Source organism: Arachis stenosperma, chromosome 4 (genome assembly GCF_014773155.1).
Source record: "Arachis stenosperma cultivar V10309 chromosome 4, arast.V10309.gnm1.PFL2, whole genome shotgun sequence".
Classification (NCBI taxonomy): Eukaryota; Viridiplantae; Streptophyta; class Magnoliopsida; order Fabales; family Fabaceae; genus Arachis; species Arachis stenosperma.
In genome coordinates, this window is record NC_080380.1 from 142,119,079 (window position 1) to 142,137,287 (window position 18,209).

At 35.2% G+C, this 18,209-nt stretch overlaps 1 protein-coding gene across 1 annotated transcript; it reads left to right on the forward strand.

Moving 5' to 3' along the window:
- Window positions 1–387: 387 nt before the first annotated feature.
- Window positions 388–2,564, forward strand: LOC130976742 (uncharacterized). Its single transcript, XM_057901669.1, has 2 exons — window positions 388–479; window positions 1,543–2,564. Exons 1-2 carry the CDS (start codon window positions 435–437, stop codon window positions 2,173–2,175), a joined length of 678 nt encoding a protein of 225 aa, XP_057757652.1. The 5' UTR covers window positions 388–434; the 3' UTR covers window positions 2,176–2,564.
- Window positions 2,565–18,209: the final 15,645 nt, after the last annotated feature.

Genomic DNA, 18,209 nt, shown 5'->3' on the forward strand with positions numbered 1-18,209 from the left:
ACGATTATCTTACGTGTACACCAAATCAATTATTAAAATAGTCAAAAGTATAAAATACATGTTAAAATATAAATATATGTTGAAAAAAATTAAATCACATATATAATTATATATAAATATATTGATGAATAATTTTAGTGTACCAATAACATGTTTTAAATATTTAATCTAGAAAATTAAAGATTAGTGGAATAGGTTATCATTGTATTAGTAGAAAGGTAGAGCGCACGCAACTTAGCACGAGTCCACGAGCTGAGAGGAAAAAGAAAAGGCAGTTTCCTATTAGGTGTCTTAGCAACTTTTTTGTTTGAATAATTATGAAAAAATTCGGACGTGAGATTATATAAGAACGTACATTTTATTAGGTCACAGGAACATTCAGATATACTTGGTTATTGTGATTTGTGGCTGCAAAAACACATTATTGGATAAAAATGGAAGATGACAACACCACGCTTGCAACGCCCGCTAGTGACAGCGTAAGAACTAGTAGTCCTTGTCTCCCAATTTGATTATTCACGTTGATTATTCACGTTGATCATGTTGTCATTAAAGTTAGAGAAATTTTTAGTGTTTGCAGAGTAAACAAAAGAATTTAGTCCTTCTAAGTAATTTATGTTACATACACTAAAATAATTTTATTATAAATCTCATCAGTATTATTGTTCAATTAATAAATTAATGCAAGAGTTATAATTTGTACCAAAAATAACTAAGAAATTTTCTTAAAGAGATAGCAGTTATAAATTACTGTGATAACTTGTAGTCATCACTTCATAGCGATGGCAAATTGCAAATATTAAGGTAAGATATATTGTCAAAATTAATTTAATACTATGTAGATATATTTTTCATTTGTGTGTTTATGTGCGTTTCATCTAGTGAAATATTTCTGTTGTTGTTTTGTCTTTGTGTGTGGTTTTGTTTTTAACAAACATAATATATAAAGTAGAGCGTTTCACGAATAATAATAATAGAAATATTAAGATGCCAACATTTTTTTATTCAAATATTTTGTTTCTATATTATTAAAATTTAAGATTTAAAATTAATATTTAATATTTAAAATATTAACTAAATATTAATAAAAAAATAAATTTTATTGATTATTTATAATTGGCTAATTGCTCTAATATATAATAAAGTAGAGCAACTATTATCTCTAGCTAAAAACGGAATGTTTAATTTCATACAAATTAAGAAAATAACTTATGATTGAAAAATATTATTTGTACACTAAAATCAATCATTAAAATTAGTTATTTTCAATATGTATTTATATTTTAATATGTATTTTATACTGATGAGTGATTTTAGTGACTTAATTTAGTGTATACGTAGCATAACACTGTATGATTTAAATCATGAATATTAGTAGTACAGTTACTTGCTTGCATTGGATAGAATTTGTAAAGAACAATTTTAAGTTTGAGAAATATTTCTAAAGTAATACGAATATGAATTAATTCATAATGTGTTTTAAGTATAGATGATGGCAAAGTAGCTAACACAGTTGCAATAATGTCCTCCGTTTCTTGTCAGCCGAGCACTGAAAACAACGGTACCCTTCCTCTCCGCCTGCAAGGTTTTGAGGCGGGTAACAGTAATGAAAGTGCAATATTGGGACTATGTTATGCTTTCATTTTTTATCAGCTGTACAACACTTCTCCATCAACATCTGCAACAGATGCACCATCATCATCGATAAGTATTGGGGAAGCAGTTGGTAAATACAACAGAACTATGGCATGGATGGCTGGGTTCTTTGTTTGTTGTGGTTTAATTCTGTACCTGATTCGGAGACACCAAGCAGAATTACGATTTCTTCAGGTTGTTCTTTTGATAGTTCTGGCAATCATATATCTCAGTGAATTGGGAAGTATATTTTCGGGGATTCTTGTTGAAGTCGGCTCTTCAGCGTGGCCTCTCTTCTTGTTTGCTATGTCTGTATCTCTTGTCATTTCCTTCGTTTGTTCTTCAGTCGGATTATTTTATGTTCGATGCACTCAACGCCACCCAAGAGATGGAGTGCTGAATCAAGGAGTAGAATTGCAACCACACCAAAACAATGCAGTAGCCGCCATGGGACCGCCTCGCCGAAACGAGGGAGTATTGAAATTAGTCTCCGATGCTATCAATTTTATAAGTACGACATTTGGCGGATCAGCTTCATGAATTATGCTTGCTTTATTAAGAAAATATTTGTACCATTTTTGTATACATCTTCTTTAAACACTCGGGACATTAAAGATAATTGGATGTATACAAAGATAAAACGTATAAATATTTTTCTTCTTATTAATAAAGTAAGTATAATTTATTAAAGATAAATCGTTTTTCTTGCCTTGATCCGCAATTTATGATTGGAGTGCCATCATGTACTAATACCATCTTTCTGGTTTACAATAAGGACCGTTTTATTTTCCTGTCTTGTTTAATTAATTTGTAATATTTCAGTCATTCGGTGTATGCATGCATGCGTGTGAATGTCCTTGATGAAGAGATTCTCATCTTTCTTTTCTGGTAAGAGTTCCACCATGTTCCATTTTGAATTTCGATTCAGTATTAACATTGTATCTTCTCTTTGTTGCTGTTAATCCTTTCTAGCAGTGGTGGAGCTTAGTTCAGACAAGGGGTGGCCATGGCCCCCCAAACTTTTATAAAAAAAATTAGTAATATTTTTTCAAAAGATAAAAAAATAGTTCAATTGGCTTACATACTTTACTATGATTTAAAGTACCCAATAAGTTCAATAAACAACACTCTCTCTACCTTTAAGTTCAAATATAAAAAATTACATATTTTTTATTTATTTAATTTAATATTATTTTATATTTTACTATTTATTTAATTTAATTTTTTATATGATAAAAAATAATAGAATATTCAATAAGTATTAATATTATTGTATTTGTATAAATTGATAAAAAATTCAATAAATATAATAAATTTTAATATTTGCCCTTCTAACTTCTTATTTACATATTCTATAGGATATATATTCCAATTTTTATATAAAATAATAATAAAAAATCAAAAAATTGATGCATTTTTTAAGAGGAAGGTTAATATTTAAGGAGAACATATAACTTTTACAATATCAACACCTGTAACTCGTTCTTCTACTTTAATGAATCACGAAGAAAGTGAGATACAACATTCAAAAGTTCAAAAAGTTACATCGGATGAGTTTGACCTTAATTTTTTGGAACGAGACTCTGACAAACGGCTTTAAAATTTGGCAATATCATCCAAATCAGAGAAATGAGATTAGACGAGCTTATTTTAAATGGGTCCATATCAAAAGTTTTTTGACAATTATTTTCTATCTGTCCCTTCAAAATTTTGTTTCAAGTTCCGCCACTGCTTTCTAGGTCTTTACCGGCCCATGACCTATTAAATTTTCGCATTCATGTGAACTAAACTCATGTGCAGTCGACTTCATGTAAAGTTGATAGTTTAGAGACATTAGATAAAAATTTAGTTTTTACTGAACTAATATTATGAATGTATATATAATACGAGTTATGCTACATGTACACTAAAATCAACCACCAAAGTCAGCTATCAATATAAAATATATACTAGAATGCAAATACACATTAAAAATAAATCAAACAATACGTATATTTATATACAATATATTGATGATTGATTTTAGTAGCTAATTTTAGTGTACAAATAACATTTTTAATATAATATATATACTAAAATCATTCACTAATATAAAATATATATTAAAATATAAAATAGATTTAATTATTTTGTTAGGCATTACAATTTTATTAAAATTTAATTAAATTTTTATATATTTTTGTAATTAGATTCTTACATAAATTGTTCCTAATGTAAAAAACGTTAAAGTTAACTGAATATTTTTGTACAAATTAAAGATATCTAAAAAGAACATAATTAGATCTTTAATTATATATTCATATTTTTTTTTAAAAAATATATATCTTGTTAATCTTAATATTTTTAACATAAAAATAATCTAATTACAAAATCAAAAATAATGTATAAATTCAATTAAAATATATATATATATAAATTTAATTATAAATTTAATAAAATTATAAAAATTGATAAAATAATTAAATTTATAAAATATATATTAAAATTAAATTAAACAACATATATATTTATATACAAATATATAATCACTAATTTTAATAATTAATTTTAGTGTATCAATAATATAGAAGAAACTCTTATGAAAATTAATAGAATTGTTTTCATCCGAAGATATAAGTTTGACCATTGAAGTATTTAATATTGCAGGTTAAAAAATTGATTTTTTGAAAGAAACGATTCATTTGATTCAAATTAAATCTACCAACCAATTTTTCTTTCATATATTACAATGGAATTGCCATTTAAAGATAAATCAATTTTTCAGTTGAACTGCAACATAATAGATATCAATCTTTAAGGTTGCATCTTCATATGATAATTCTAACAATCTTCCTACAAGTAGTCACCTTAAATTAATTATTTCAACAATTAGCACTTAGGTTAAACACATTTTTCAACTATAAAACTTGCGTTTTTATTAATTTGTAATATAAAATTTGAGAAATGTTTGAGAACTAGTAAAGTTTATTATTTTTAACGAATAATATTTAAAAGTATGGGTTAAAAATATATTATTTAATTATTAATTAAACTAAAAAAATTAATAATAACTAAAAATACTAACAAAAATAATAAATTTTGTTAGATTCTTAAATTTTTCTCATAAAAATTACTTTGTTATTACTAGTCTCTTGAAGTTATTGTTTATTGTCCTTATATTATATAATGTATTTTTCTTCTATTTATAAATATAGTTTAATTTTCATGTATTAAGAGTGTAAAAGTTATATAAACATTCAATTGTTTATTGTTATAATTAAAAAAAACTAATTTTAAACTCATTATTTAAAAAATATTTAAATATATAAATTTAATTGAATACATATATAAAATTTATTATATTGTTAATATATCAAAATTAAACTTATAAATAATTTTAATTTTTTTGTCAACATAAATATTATCAATGCAAGCTTATTAGCTTAATAATCAATAATTCCCTTTTTACCCAACAAAAGAATAAAAAAAAAATAAAAAAAAATAAAACTTAGGAGCATGCTTGTTATTTAAACCTGTTGCTTCACCGAAATTTCGTCAAAATTTCAAGGCAAACGGTGAAGCCTAGGAAAGTCGTACTATTAGGTCATTAGCTAGGCTAAGAGAATTTCTAATGGTTTTAATTTTATTTTATTTTAAATTTCACACAATAAAATTTAATGTAAAATTTGTTATTTTAATATTTAATTTTATTTTAATTTAACAACATTACATAGCAGATTACAATATTCATTAAATAAATTTAATGGATATATTAACATTTGATTAGACTTTTTTTTAAATGATACAATATCTTTTTATTGATTAATACTAATATTATTTTAAAAATTATATCTAATATAAATTTTAATTTTAAATTAATTTAATTACTGCAAATATTAAAATTGATAAAAAAAATCCCATTAAAATTGATCTATCAAAATACAAATATAAAATCCCAAAGAACAATTGAATTAGTACTCGCTTAACCCTTCATCTCTTAAATCTCAAGTCCAAAAAGAAAATCTCATCTCTTCTCTTCTCTCTACAATAAAAACCCTTATCTCTTCTTTAATACCCAAAAACCCTTATCACGTTCTGCTATATATATATATATATATATATATATATATATAATATCAATCCAGGACTGGAACTTCTTGTTTCGGAGGGTAAATCTATCAAATTTGATCAACCATTAACGAGTAATCTTAATGTGGGTGGATTTAGTCAGGGGAATGCAGAAATAGTACTTCAAAATCCGTTACGTGTCCAAGGTCTTTTGTTCTTTTTGGCATCAATGATTTTGGCACAAATCTTCTTGGTTCTTAAAAAGAAACAATTTGAGAAGGTGCAATTGTCCGAGATGAATTTCTAATTTACAGGTCTGCGAATTTATGAACATATTAAACCTAAGCCGGTAAAAGAACTAAATTTATATATATATATAACTGTGTACTATATCATACATCATTCGACATATCTTCAAATTAAATCCCAATTTCATTATAGAAATTCTATGGAAATTTTTAAGCAAATTGAAGATATATTGGTGGGTGAAAATACTGGCATATGCATCAAAATCGTGTCATAAGTTAGAGATAGTTCCTTTTAAAATCTATTATATATTAAAAAATTTTGATATGGAAATAAAATGAGTGATATACTTTAACATGGTAATTTTTGGTGTTTTTTAAAATTGTGGGAGTACACAAATCGGACCCTCCGATTTGTGTTTAAAAAGTTAAAAATATTCAGAGTACACAAATCGGAGGATCCGATTTGTGTTAAAAAATTTGAAAAAATTCAGAGTACACAAATCGGATCATACGAGTTGTTTGATTTTAAAATTTTGCTTAACAAATCGCATGGTCCGACTTGTGGGTAGGCAAATATGAATTTTGGAAGCTAGAAAACGGACCCTCCGAGTTGTTTGTTGTTATCAATTTTTTTATGAAAGGAAGAACTCGCATGGTCCGAGTTCTATTCACTAACACCACATGGCTGTAAAGCACCTGGATTCCTCACATCTGAGTCTAACACCACTTTTTTCTCCATATTCAAATTAAAAAGTGAAAATTATTTAATGTGACTTTTTATTTTTTATTATAATTAAAATTATTTTTTTAAATTAAAAAATTTTATCATTTTCTCTATTAATTTCACAATTAAAATGTGACACGTATCATTTTTTCATTGCAATTAAAATCAAATTTCTTTTTTAAAATTAAAAAATTCTTCCATCCTTTTTAGTTCCTACTAATTTTACAACTAAAATATGTTACATGTCATTTCTTGATTGCAATTGAAATTAAATCTTTTCTTCTAAAATTAAAGAGTTCTCCCCTTCTTCCTCTCTCTTTATCTATCCCTCTCATTTTTTTGACTACTTTATATCTTTTATATATCATTATCAATGATTAATTACAAATTTAACAATCAAAATATGCAACATAACCTTTTTTAATTGTATTAAAATTAAATGTAAAATATTGAAATTAAAATATAGCTATATTTTATATTATATTGTCTAATTTAAGAACAAAATGTGTCACATGTCACTTTTATTAAACTCTAGAAAAAATATTTTCTTCCAAAACTAATAAATTTCTTTCCTAAATTCTCTCATTTATCTCTCTCTTTTTTTTTCTATTTCTCTCTACCCTTCTCACTCTATAAATAATTTATTATATATTTATATATTATTATCTAATTTAATAACAAATGTGTCATATGACATTCTCTTATTAAAACTGAGAGAAAATATTTTCTTTCAAAATTAATAAATCCACTTCTTAAATTCTCTTATCTATCTCTCTCTTTTTCTATTTCTCTCTATCCTTCCCACTCTATATATAATTTATAATTTATATTTTATATTAGTAATTTGAGAAATCAAAATGTGTCACCTGATATTTTTTATTATAATTAAAATATAATTTTTTCTTTTAAAATTAATAAACTCCCTCTTTCATTCTTTATTTTTATCTTTCTCTCTCTTTTTTCTCATTCTTTATTTTTTTTATCTTTATTTCTACAAAAAATAAAATTAACAAAATAATATAATAAAAATAAAAAATATTATTATTATATACATATATTTTTTAGATTTTTTATTTAATTTTAAATTTTTTTTACTTATCTTTTTAATCTATATATTTTCATTTATTTTCTTTCAAATATTTATTAAATATAATTTGAAAAGAATACTAATATTTTAGTTAAAAGTTAAAATCAAGATTCAATTTTTAAAAACAATTAATTTTGAGTTAATTTTATAACTATCAATATAATTTTTTATATACTAATATATAATTATATTTTTATATACATAAATAAAAAATATTATTTTTAAATAGAAAACGTAAAAATTAATTATTTTTATTTGTGCAATAGAATTAACACCTAATTAAAAATATAAAATTTAAATCGTTTCAAATTTTAGATAACGAATATTAATATTAATTATTAGTAATAAATTAAACTCTTTCACATGAAAATAATAACTAAGAATCTTATTATTTAATTTTTTATTCACAAAGATTCTGTTCTTCTTAGCCCACAAGAACTTTTGTTCTCTATAATCTTTTTATAAAAATAGTTTAATTCTATAAATTTTTTGTACCATAATCTATAATTTCAGAACAAAATTAACATAATTTTAAAAAATTTATATTTTTATAATATAATTACAAATAAAAATACTCATAATAATAATAAAATAACTCTCTAATCACAATACTGCTATAATTTTTAGTCTAATAATAAGTGCTTGATCAAATAAGCAAGACACAGTGATTTATGGATGAACAGCCAAATGAATAAGTCTTATACTAGAGTTTGGTTTAGTAAAATTTTTTAAAAATTATTTGTATTTTTTAAAATAAAAATATTTTATTTTATGTTTAGTAAATTAAAAATTTTATGTGTTTGTATCTGTAGTTTTAAAAATTAGGGATATTTTTAGAAGCACTTAAAAAAAGTTTTTATTTTTTAAGATTAACTTGTACTTATTAAAATAAAAAAGTCTAATATAATCTCATTTATTGATTAATATCCAAATTTAATTCTTACATTACTATTTATTACAGTATTTTTAAATTTTAAAGATTATTTTATTTGTACTTATTGAAACTCATTTTTAATTTAATTTACCAAATATAAATATTATAATTTTTAAAAAGCCTTTTTTTTTAAAACTGAATTTTATAAGCTATTTTTTAAAAAGTAAAATCTATAGCCACTTGGCCAATTTGAATAAGTTCATAAGTAATTTTTTTAACTTTTAACTTATGAAAAGTTATAACATTAATGTTTGGTATAATTTTTAAAATTAAATTATAACTTTTTAGAAAGTTATTTAAGTGCTTATGGAGAAGTTAAAAAAGACTTCTTTTATAATAATTTTTTTATTACTTTTTGTTACGGTGGGTAACCGGAGATTAGTCCAATGGATGGCGTTCGGCGGCCCAAGTGAGTGATGGAGGAGGACTCCAGGTAGGTCCGCAACTTGGGAGACTCCGTCCGACTTGTGCTCGCGTGTGAATGGGGGGTGGTACCTGCAAAGACACTCCGATGCCTAAGTTAGCAAGGGTGTAAGCAGGTCTTAGAGAGTATTGGACTTAGGAATACCTGAGGTGTGTCAGTGTACTTATAGTGGTGAGCCAATAACCACCGTTGGAGTAGTGCCGTATCTTTAGGATAATAACCGTCCCCTTATCTTAGGGAGGTTAAGATATGGCTTTATGAAGTGGTTAGAGAGATTTCAGGGGCGGTTACCCATTTGAATGAGTATTTATCTGCCAGCTAATCTCACAACCGACTTCTTCGTACCAAGTCGGGGTTGACACCGACCTCTAGAATGGAGGTGGGTGCTTTGCTAGGCTTAATCTATTGGATCAGGCCTTTCGATTGGACCTGGGCCCTTAACATTGGGCCGGGGTATGAACAGTGCCCCTACTTGAGCCCAAATTTTCTTTAAAGTTTGGGTTCAAGTATTCAACTCGGGTTCGTAGTCGACTTGTTTGAAAGAATACGGATGGTGAGAACCGACGTGATTTTCGCGACTTTTGGTTTCTGACAGTTACGTCAATTCAAGCGTCGTGTCCGTTGAGGGATCATTTAGGGATTGAGGGCTTCGGTAATGGTGCAGTCGCATTAATGACTGCCTCGTTTTTACCATTATGCCCCTTAGCCTATTTATAAATACTTTCCCTCTCTTTCCATTTTCCGTTTCTGCAATCTTTCAAACTTCTCCTTATCCTGTTTGTGTTGCATTCTTGTGTTTGAAGACTTCAGTTCTCCCCAACCTTCATTTTCGGCTAAAGGTTAGTTCTGTTTTTCCCATGTCATTTTTGTTTGCATGTTTTGTTTGGCGAGTAGATAGGTTGACCCGTAGATTCTAGTTTCGAATCTTTCTTCTTTAGTGGCCTTGTTTTTTGATTTTCTTTTTTCCTTTTTCCCTTTTGTAGGTTTTCTGCCACTTTTCTTTACATAAAAAATGGCTTCTGTAGACATTCTTTCTCAGTGGTTGACGATACGGTCCTTGGGGAGGAACCGTTGGTCGACGCTGAGTTCGTCACCCACCTTCGTACTCACCATAGGCTCTGTACTTCGGACGAGGACGAGCCCAAATATGAATTGATAATCCCGGGTCCTGAAGACCGGGTCTGCTTTGGGAGAGTTGATGAGGCGACCCCTCACTTTTTCTTTATGTATGAATGCATGATCACCCGTTTGGGTGTTTTTCTTCCTTTCTCGGATTTTGAGATATCCGTTCTGCACCACTGTAAGGTTGCCCCTACTCAACTCCATCCCAATTCCTGGGGTTTCTTGAAGATCTACCAGTTTATAAGCCACGCTCTGGACTTCCCGACTTCCTTGAGAATCTTCTTTTATCTTTTCCATATGACTAAGCCCTTTAGTGGGCTAAATAATAAGCAACAATGGGTATCCTTCCGAGCCATTCAAGGTCGGAGGATTTTCACCCTTTTTGATGAATCCTTCCACGACTTCAAAAACTTCTTCTTCAAGGTTCAAGCCGTAGAGGGTCACCACCCCTTTTTTCTGGACGAGCATTCCTCCCCTCGCTTTCCCCTTTATTGGCTGCCGGCCACCCCTTGTGAAAAGATTGGTCTAGATGACCTAGACGAGGTGGAGGCGGCCATTGTGGGGTTTTTCCGAGAAGCGTGGGGAGGTCCCCATATTTGGATACCAGAAAAATTCTTCAGGGAACACCGACTTTCGTTCAATCTCAATAGGTAGTGCATGCATTCTTTATTTCCGAGTTGTTTTCGCCGACTTATATTATACCGACTTGTAACTTGGTTGTTTCTTTTGTAGATATGGCAAAAAAGAACGCTCAGGAGGCCTACCAAAGGGTCCGAGAGGCCAAGGCGAAGTCCCGGGCTAGGTCCGGGGCGATCACCTCTCCTCCTCCTCCACCTCCTCCTCCTAAGAACACTGGCACTCCTTCTCAACCCATTGTAATTTCTTCCTCGAGTTTGCCCCGACCACCCCCTTCAGCCCAAATTCTCTCCGAGCCCGAGAAGAAGAAGCGTAAGACCTTAGAGTCTGGCTCTTCTTCCTTCGATGGTGGGGTTAAGGCGGATGCTATGGCATTCGTCCGAAAGAACATCTATCCTTTTATTAGTATGGATGATGTTTCTGTTCGAAACCACCTCACTACCATGGCTGAGGAGAGTTTTAGGGCGGCGGGTGTTTGCGGGAAACTTTTGGATATTTTTGAGAAAGCTCCCCTCAGCTCTTTGGGGGCATCCTCGAGGGTTGAGGAGTTAGAGGGGAGGATTCTTATTTATGAAAAGCATGAGAAGGAGTTGAAGGAGGAGAGGGATAAATTGAGGAAGGAGAGGGATCACCTGAAGGAGGAGGAGGGTAAGCTGCGGGCCCAATGCACTTTGGAGGCGAATCTGAGAAAAACGGCGCAAGAAAGCTACCACAGCTTATTTGAAGATATTGTGGCCGTGAGGAAGGATTTGCTGAATTCTCGGAACGCCTACGCCGAGTTGGAGGACTCTATCGCCGATGGTGCCGAGGAGTCTTGGAGAATTTTCTTGGAACAAGTCAGAGTTATTGCTCCCGACTTGGACCTTTCTCCACTACATCCTGACAAAGTAGTTATTGATGGCGCCATTGTTGATCCTCCTGTTCCCGAGGTCATTTCCGAATCAGACCTGAAGACTCGGGGACAGAGGATTATTGAGTCTCCTCCTCGTCCCCAAGATGCTCCGAGTTCTTCAATCCTCACTCCGACTTCCTCTTTAGCTCCTCCTCCCGGTCCTGGTGGTGTTCCTCCTGGTGATTCCTCTACTCCGTCCAAGAAATGACTTTTTTATTTTTGTGGCTATATGGGGGCCCGGCCTGTGGGTCGCCCTTTTTTTTAAACTTCTATTTATTTGCTGGTGGTGTTTGAACAATTTGCTTGTTGGCCTTTTGGGGCCGTAAACAAAGTATTCTGTTTGTTGCCCTTTTTTGGGATAAGGGTTTAAACAAAATAAATTCCCTTTTTTGGATAAGGGTTTTCTAATCAAAGTAGGTGCCCTTTTTTTGGATAAGGGTTTAAGTTACTTTGCGCGTGCACATGCTTTTCTATTTTGAAATATGTTTGATCTTTTTCGAAAAACCTTCTGCTAGCCGCCTGCATTATTTTCTCGAGCCTTTTTCGTGGAAAGGCTTGTATGCAAGCTTTAAACTTTTCAGGTTGTCATATCTCTTTTGTTATCCCTTATACTCGACTTTGCTTTAGTGAGTTTTTATGACTTAGGTTATTTTTGCGATGCGTTTTTCTTCTACTCGGTGTTATACTCCGATCTGTGGATCAAAGTTTTCCAAGTTTTCCTACTCGGGATCTCTTTCCGACTTATGAGTCGGGTTGGTTCCCGAGTTTTTACGACCGACTTGTATAACCTCTTTACACCGACTTGTACCTCGTCGTTTTATCCTGACGACCATCTAGGTCGGTTCATGGGATTTTCACGCTTTGTCGAGCTTAAGTCGGCGCGTTTCGTAGAAAGACTTAGAAAAATAAAGGAGGATATTGAGAGATATTATGAATGAAAAAAGATCTTTATTAATCGGGAAGGTACCTTTTTGCTACTAAGGGTCTTGACAGTATATTTCCCTTAGCCTCTACTATGATGCCTCGTTAAAAACCCCTCTCCAGAAAAAACCCTTTTTTGGGAAAAAATCATGAAGCTGGGAAAAGAGTACATCAGGGAGTAGAGTTCGCTTCTAGCTGTAGTACCTTTTCATATTACAAGCATGCCACGACCTTGGTAACTCAGTGCCATCCAGGTCGGTTACTTTATAATAACCTTTCCCTAACACTTCTTTGATTTTGTATGGCCCTTTCCAATTGGCGGCGAGCTTTCCTTCCCCTGATTTGTTGACCCCAATGTCGTTTCTAATTAGGACCAGGTCATCTACGGCGAATGTTCTTCGAATGACTTTCTTGTTGTATCTGGTAGTCATCCTTTGCTTTAATGCCGCTTCTCTTATCTGGGCGTTCTCTCGGACTTCGGGAAGCAAGTCGAGCTCCTCTTTGTGCCCCTGTACATTTCCGACCTCATCATGGAGAATTACCCTTGGGCTTTGCTCACTGATTTCTATAGGAATCATGGCTTCTACGCCGTAGACTAGTCGGAAGGGTGTTTCTCCTGTGGCGGATTGGGGGGTCGTCCTATAAGCCCATAGCACTTGGGGCTCGTCAGCCCAAGCTCCCTTTGCTTCCTGTAATCTCTTCTTCAGTCCTGCCAGTATGACTTTGTTAGCTGCCTCGGCTTGCCCATTAGCTTGTGGGTGTTCTACCGAGGTGAACTGGTGTTTGATTTTCATACTGGCTACCAAACTTCTGAAGGAGGCGTCGGTGAACTGAGTCCCATTATCTGTGGTGATGGAATAAGGTATTCCATACCTTGTGATAATGTTTTTGTAGAGGAACCTGCGACTTCTTTGAGCGGTGATAGTAGCTAGTGGTTCTGCTTCTATCCACTTTGTGAAGTAATCTATTCCCACGATCAGGTATTTGACTTGCCCTGGTGCTTGGGGAAAACCTAACAGATCCATTCCCCATTTTGCAAAAGGCCAGGGGGAAGTTATACTGATGAGCTCTTCTGGTGGAGCCACGTGGAAATTTGCATGCATCTGACATGGCTGGCATTTTTTCACAAAGCCTGTTGCATCTTTCTGCAAGGTCGGCCAATAGAATCCTGCTCGGATCACTTTTCTGGCCAATGACCTCGCTCCGAGATGGTTTCCGTAGATCCCACTATGTACTTCCTCCAACACCTCGGTGGTTCTTGAGGTCGGTACGCACTTTAGTAATGGCGTTGATATCCCTCTTCTGTAAAGGACATTTCTCACCAAAGTATAATGTTGTGCTTCCCTTCGGATCTTTTTAGCCTCTTTCTCCTCTTTGGGGAGGATGTCGAATTTTAGGTATTCGACTAAGGGATTCATCCATCCGAGGTTTAGGCCGACTACCTCAAGAACCTCTCGTTCATCTTCTGCTTTTGATACCGAGGGCTCTTGTAGGGTCTCTTGAATCAGGCTTCTGTTGTTCCCTCCGGGTTTGGTACTTGCTAACTTGGAGAGGGCGTCAGCTCTGCTATTTAGATCCCGAGTTATGTGTTTGATCTCGGTTTCCGCAAAGTGCCCAAGGTGTTCCAAGGTTTTTTCCAAGTATTTCTTCATATTGGGGTCCTTTGCCTGATATTCCCCACTTATTTGGGAAGTCACCACTTGTGAGTCGCTATAGATTGTCACCTTTGTGGCGCCAACTTCTTCTGCTAGCTTTAATCCTGCAATCAAGGCTTCATATTCTGCCTGATTGTTTGAGGCCGGAAATTCAAATTTTAAGGAGACCTCTATCTGGGTCCCTTTTCCATCTACCAATATTATGCCTGCGCCGCTCCCTGTTTTGTTGGAGGACCCGTCTACATAGAGTTCCCATGTAGTTGGTTTTTCCTCTTGTTCACCTGCGTATTCTGCGATGAAGTCGGCGAGGCACTGGGCTTTAATTGCAGTCCGAGCTTCGTATCTCAAATCGAACTCGGAGAGCTCTATCGCCCATTGAACCATTCTCCCTGCAACATCCGTCTTTTGAAGGATTTGCTTCATGGGCTGGTTCGTACGGACTCTTATCGTGTGAGCCTGGAAGTAAGGTCTTAGCCTTCTTGAGGCTATTACTAAGGAGTAAGCAAACTTCTCTAGTTTGTGGTACCTTAGTTCAGGACCTTGTAGAACCTTGCTGGTAAAATAGACCGGGTGTTGCCCCCTCGTCTTCTCTGATCAGGGCTGATGACAGCCCTGTTTGCGACGGATAAGTATAGGACGAGGTCTTTTCCCGGTATTGGTCGAGTCAAGATAGGAGGTTGGCTTAAGAAATTTTTGAACTCTTGGAACGCCTCCTCACATTCCGGAGTCCATTCAAACTGGCATCCCTTCCTTAACAGGGAATAGTGGAAGGGATTTTAGTGCCGATCCTGCCATAAATCTGGAGAGGGCTGCAAGTCGGCCATTGAGCTGTTGGACCTCTCTTAAACAAGTCGGGCTCTTCATTTCTAGGATGGCTCTGCACTTGTCGGGATTGGCCTCAATCCCTCTTTGTGTTAGCATGAAGCCTAGAAATTTCCCTGCTTCTACTGCGAAGGCGCATTTTGCGGGATTTAATCTCATCCCATGCAACCTTATAGTGTCGAAGACTTGTGAGAGGTCGGTTAAGGGGTCGACTTCTTGCTTGGTTTTTACTAACATGTCGTCGACATATACCTCCATTAGGCTCCCTAAATGGGAGGAAAACATTTTGTTCATCAGCCTTTGGTACGTGGCTCCTGCATTCTTTAGTCCGAATGGCATGACCACGTAGCAATAGTTGGCTTTTGGTGTGATGAACGATGTTTTCTCTTGGTCGGGTTCATGCATCGGGATTTGGTTATATCCCGAGTAGGCGTCCATGAATGATAGGTATTGGTACCCTGAGCTGGAGTCCACCAGGGTATCAATACTTGGTAAGGGATAAGGGTCCTTAGGACAGGCCTTATTCAGGTCGGTATAGTCGACGCACATCCTCCATTTACCATTTTGTTTTTTGACTACACTACATTGGCTAGCCATGTTGGGTATTTGACCTCTCTGATAAAGCCGGCTTCCAGGAGCGCCTGTACTTGCTCTTCTACTATGGAGGCCCTCTCTGGGCCGAGCTTGCGTCTTCTTTGCTGTACAGGTCGGGACCCTGGGTAAACCGAGAGCCTATGAGACATGAGCTCGGGATCAATCCCGGCATGTCGGAAGCCTTCCAGGCGAAGAGGTCGGAATTAGCTTTTAGGAGTTCACCCAACCTTTGTTTCAGGGTTTCCCCTAGGTTGGCTCCTATGTAAGTCGTTTTGCCTTCCTCTTTACCGATTTGTATCTCCTCGGTTTTTCCACCCGGCTGGGGTCGTAGCTCTTCTCTTGTCCTTGTCCACCTAACTCTATGGTATGGACTTCTTTGCCCTTTCCTCTCAGATTCAGGCTTTCGTTGTAGCACTTCCTTGCCAATTTTTGGTCTCCCCTCACCGTTGCTATTCCTCCTGGAGTCGGAATTTCATGCAGAGGTGAGGGGTTGACACTACTGCTCCAAGTCGATTAAGGGTAGTTCTGCCAATTAAGGCATTGTAGGCTGACCCTTCATCGATGACTATAAAGTCTATACTCAGAGTCCTTGATTTTTCCCCTTTTCCGAAGGTGGTGAAGGGGTAAAAATCCCAGTGGCTTTATTGGCGTATCCCCTAACCCATATAGAGTGTCGGGGTAAGCTCTCATTCTTTTTCATCTAACCCTAGCTTGTCGAAGGCGGGCTTGAAAAGGATGTCCGCCAAGCTCCCTTGGTCTACTAGGGTTCTGTGGAGATGGGCGTTGGCTAGGATCATAGTTATCACCACGGGGTCATCATGCCCGGGGATTATTCCTTGCCCATCTTCTTTGTAAATGAGATAGTGGGGAAGTCGGGGTTTCTTCCTCGACTTGGTAGACTCTTTTGAGATGTCTTTTGCGAGAAGATTTGGTGACTCCACCTCCCGCAAATCCTCCTGAGATCATGTGGATGTGCCTCTCAGGGTCTGTGGTGGCGGATCTCTTCTGTCCATGTCATCTCGCTTTCTCTTTCCATGGTGTCCGACCTCTCCATGAGATATCTATCAAGCCGACCTTCTCTAGCCAGCTTTTCTATCACATTTTTGAGGTCGTAACAGTCGTTGGTGGAGTGACCATATATCTTATGGTACTCGCAATATTCGCTGCGACTTCCCCCTTTTTTATTTTTAATGGGTCTTGGGGGTGGCAGCCTTTCAGTGTTGCAGATCTCTCTGTATACATCCACTATAGAAGTCTTTAGAGGAGTATAAGAGTGATACTTTCTGGGCCTTTCGAGACCGGATTCTTCCTTCTTCCTGACTTTCCTTTCCCTCTCTCTAGAGGAGGAAGCAGGTCCAGGTCGTGAACTCAGGTCTCTTAATTTGGCATTCTCTTCCATGTTGATGTACTTTTCGGCCCTTTCTTGTACATCACTTAGAGAAACGGGGTGCCTTTTAGATATGGACTGTGAGAAGGGGCCTTCTCTAAGTCCGTTGACTAACCCCATTATTACTGCCTCTGTGGGCAGGTCTTGGATCTCTAAACATGCCTTATTGAACCTTTCCATGTAGGCTCGTAGAGACTCTCCGACCTCCTGTTTTACTCCCAGGAGGCTCGGTGCATGTTTTACTTTATCCTTCTGAATTGAGAACCTCATCAAGAATTTCCTGGAGAGGTCTTCAAAACTAGTAATGGATCTCGGGGGGAGGCTATCGAACCACTTCATCGCTGCTTTCGATAAAGTGGTCGGAAAGCCTTGCATCTCGTAGCGTCGGAGGCATCAGCTAGATACATCCGGCTTTTGAAGTTGCTAAGATGATGCTTTGGATCCGTAGTTCCATCATAGAGGTCCATATCAGGGCTTTTGAAGTTCGTTGGAACTTTTGCCCTCATTATGTCCTCGCTGAAAGGATCTTCTCCGCCTGGGAGTTGATCTTCTCCTTCGTCGCGGGAGTTCTTGAGAGAGGATTCTAGCTGCAAGAGTTTTCTTTCTAACTCTTTTCGCCGTTCCATCTCTTCCTTAAGGTACCTTTCGGTTTCCTTTTGCCTCTTCCGCTCTTGTTCCAATTGCTCCAGGCGGCTATGGACTAGTCCCATCAATTCAGTTACGTGGGATGGTCCACCCTTTTCTGATTCACGACCATCTGAGGAGTTTACCTTTGGATTCTTCATTCCAGAGGTACCCTCTCTGTGTTGGTCGTTATCTTGATGTTGGGCTGTGTCTTCATTGTCATTGCCCATGCCTAGATTCTCTTGCTCAGAATCTGTTTCGACATGGCCTTCTTCATGGGATCTTTCTGCCATCGAGGGATGATCTCTCGGGTCCCCGGCAACGGCGCCAATGTTACGGTGGGTAACCGGAGATTAGTCCAATGGATGGCGTTCGGCGGCCCAAGTGAGTGATGGAGGACTCCAGGTAGGTCCGCAACTTGGGAGACTCCGTCCGACTTGTGCTCGCGTGTGAATGG

Bases quoted from the DNA above. Each gene is read 5' to 3' on its own strand.
- LOC130976742 (XM_057901669.1), top strand. From the start codon at position 435: ATGGAAGATGACAACACCACGCTTGCAACGCCCGCTAGTGACAGC. The intron at 480-1,542 runs GTAAGAACTAGT...GTTTCTTGTCAG, and splicing joins CAACGCCCGCTAGTGACAGC to CCGAGCACTGAAAACAACGG.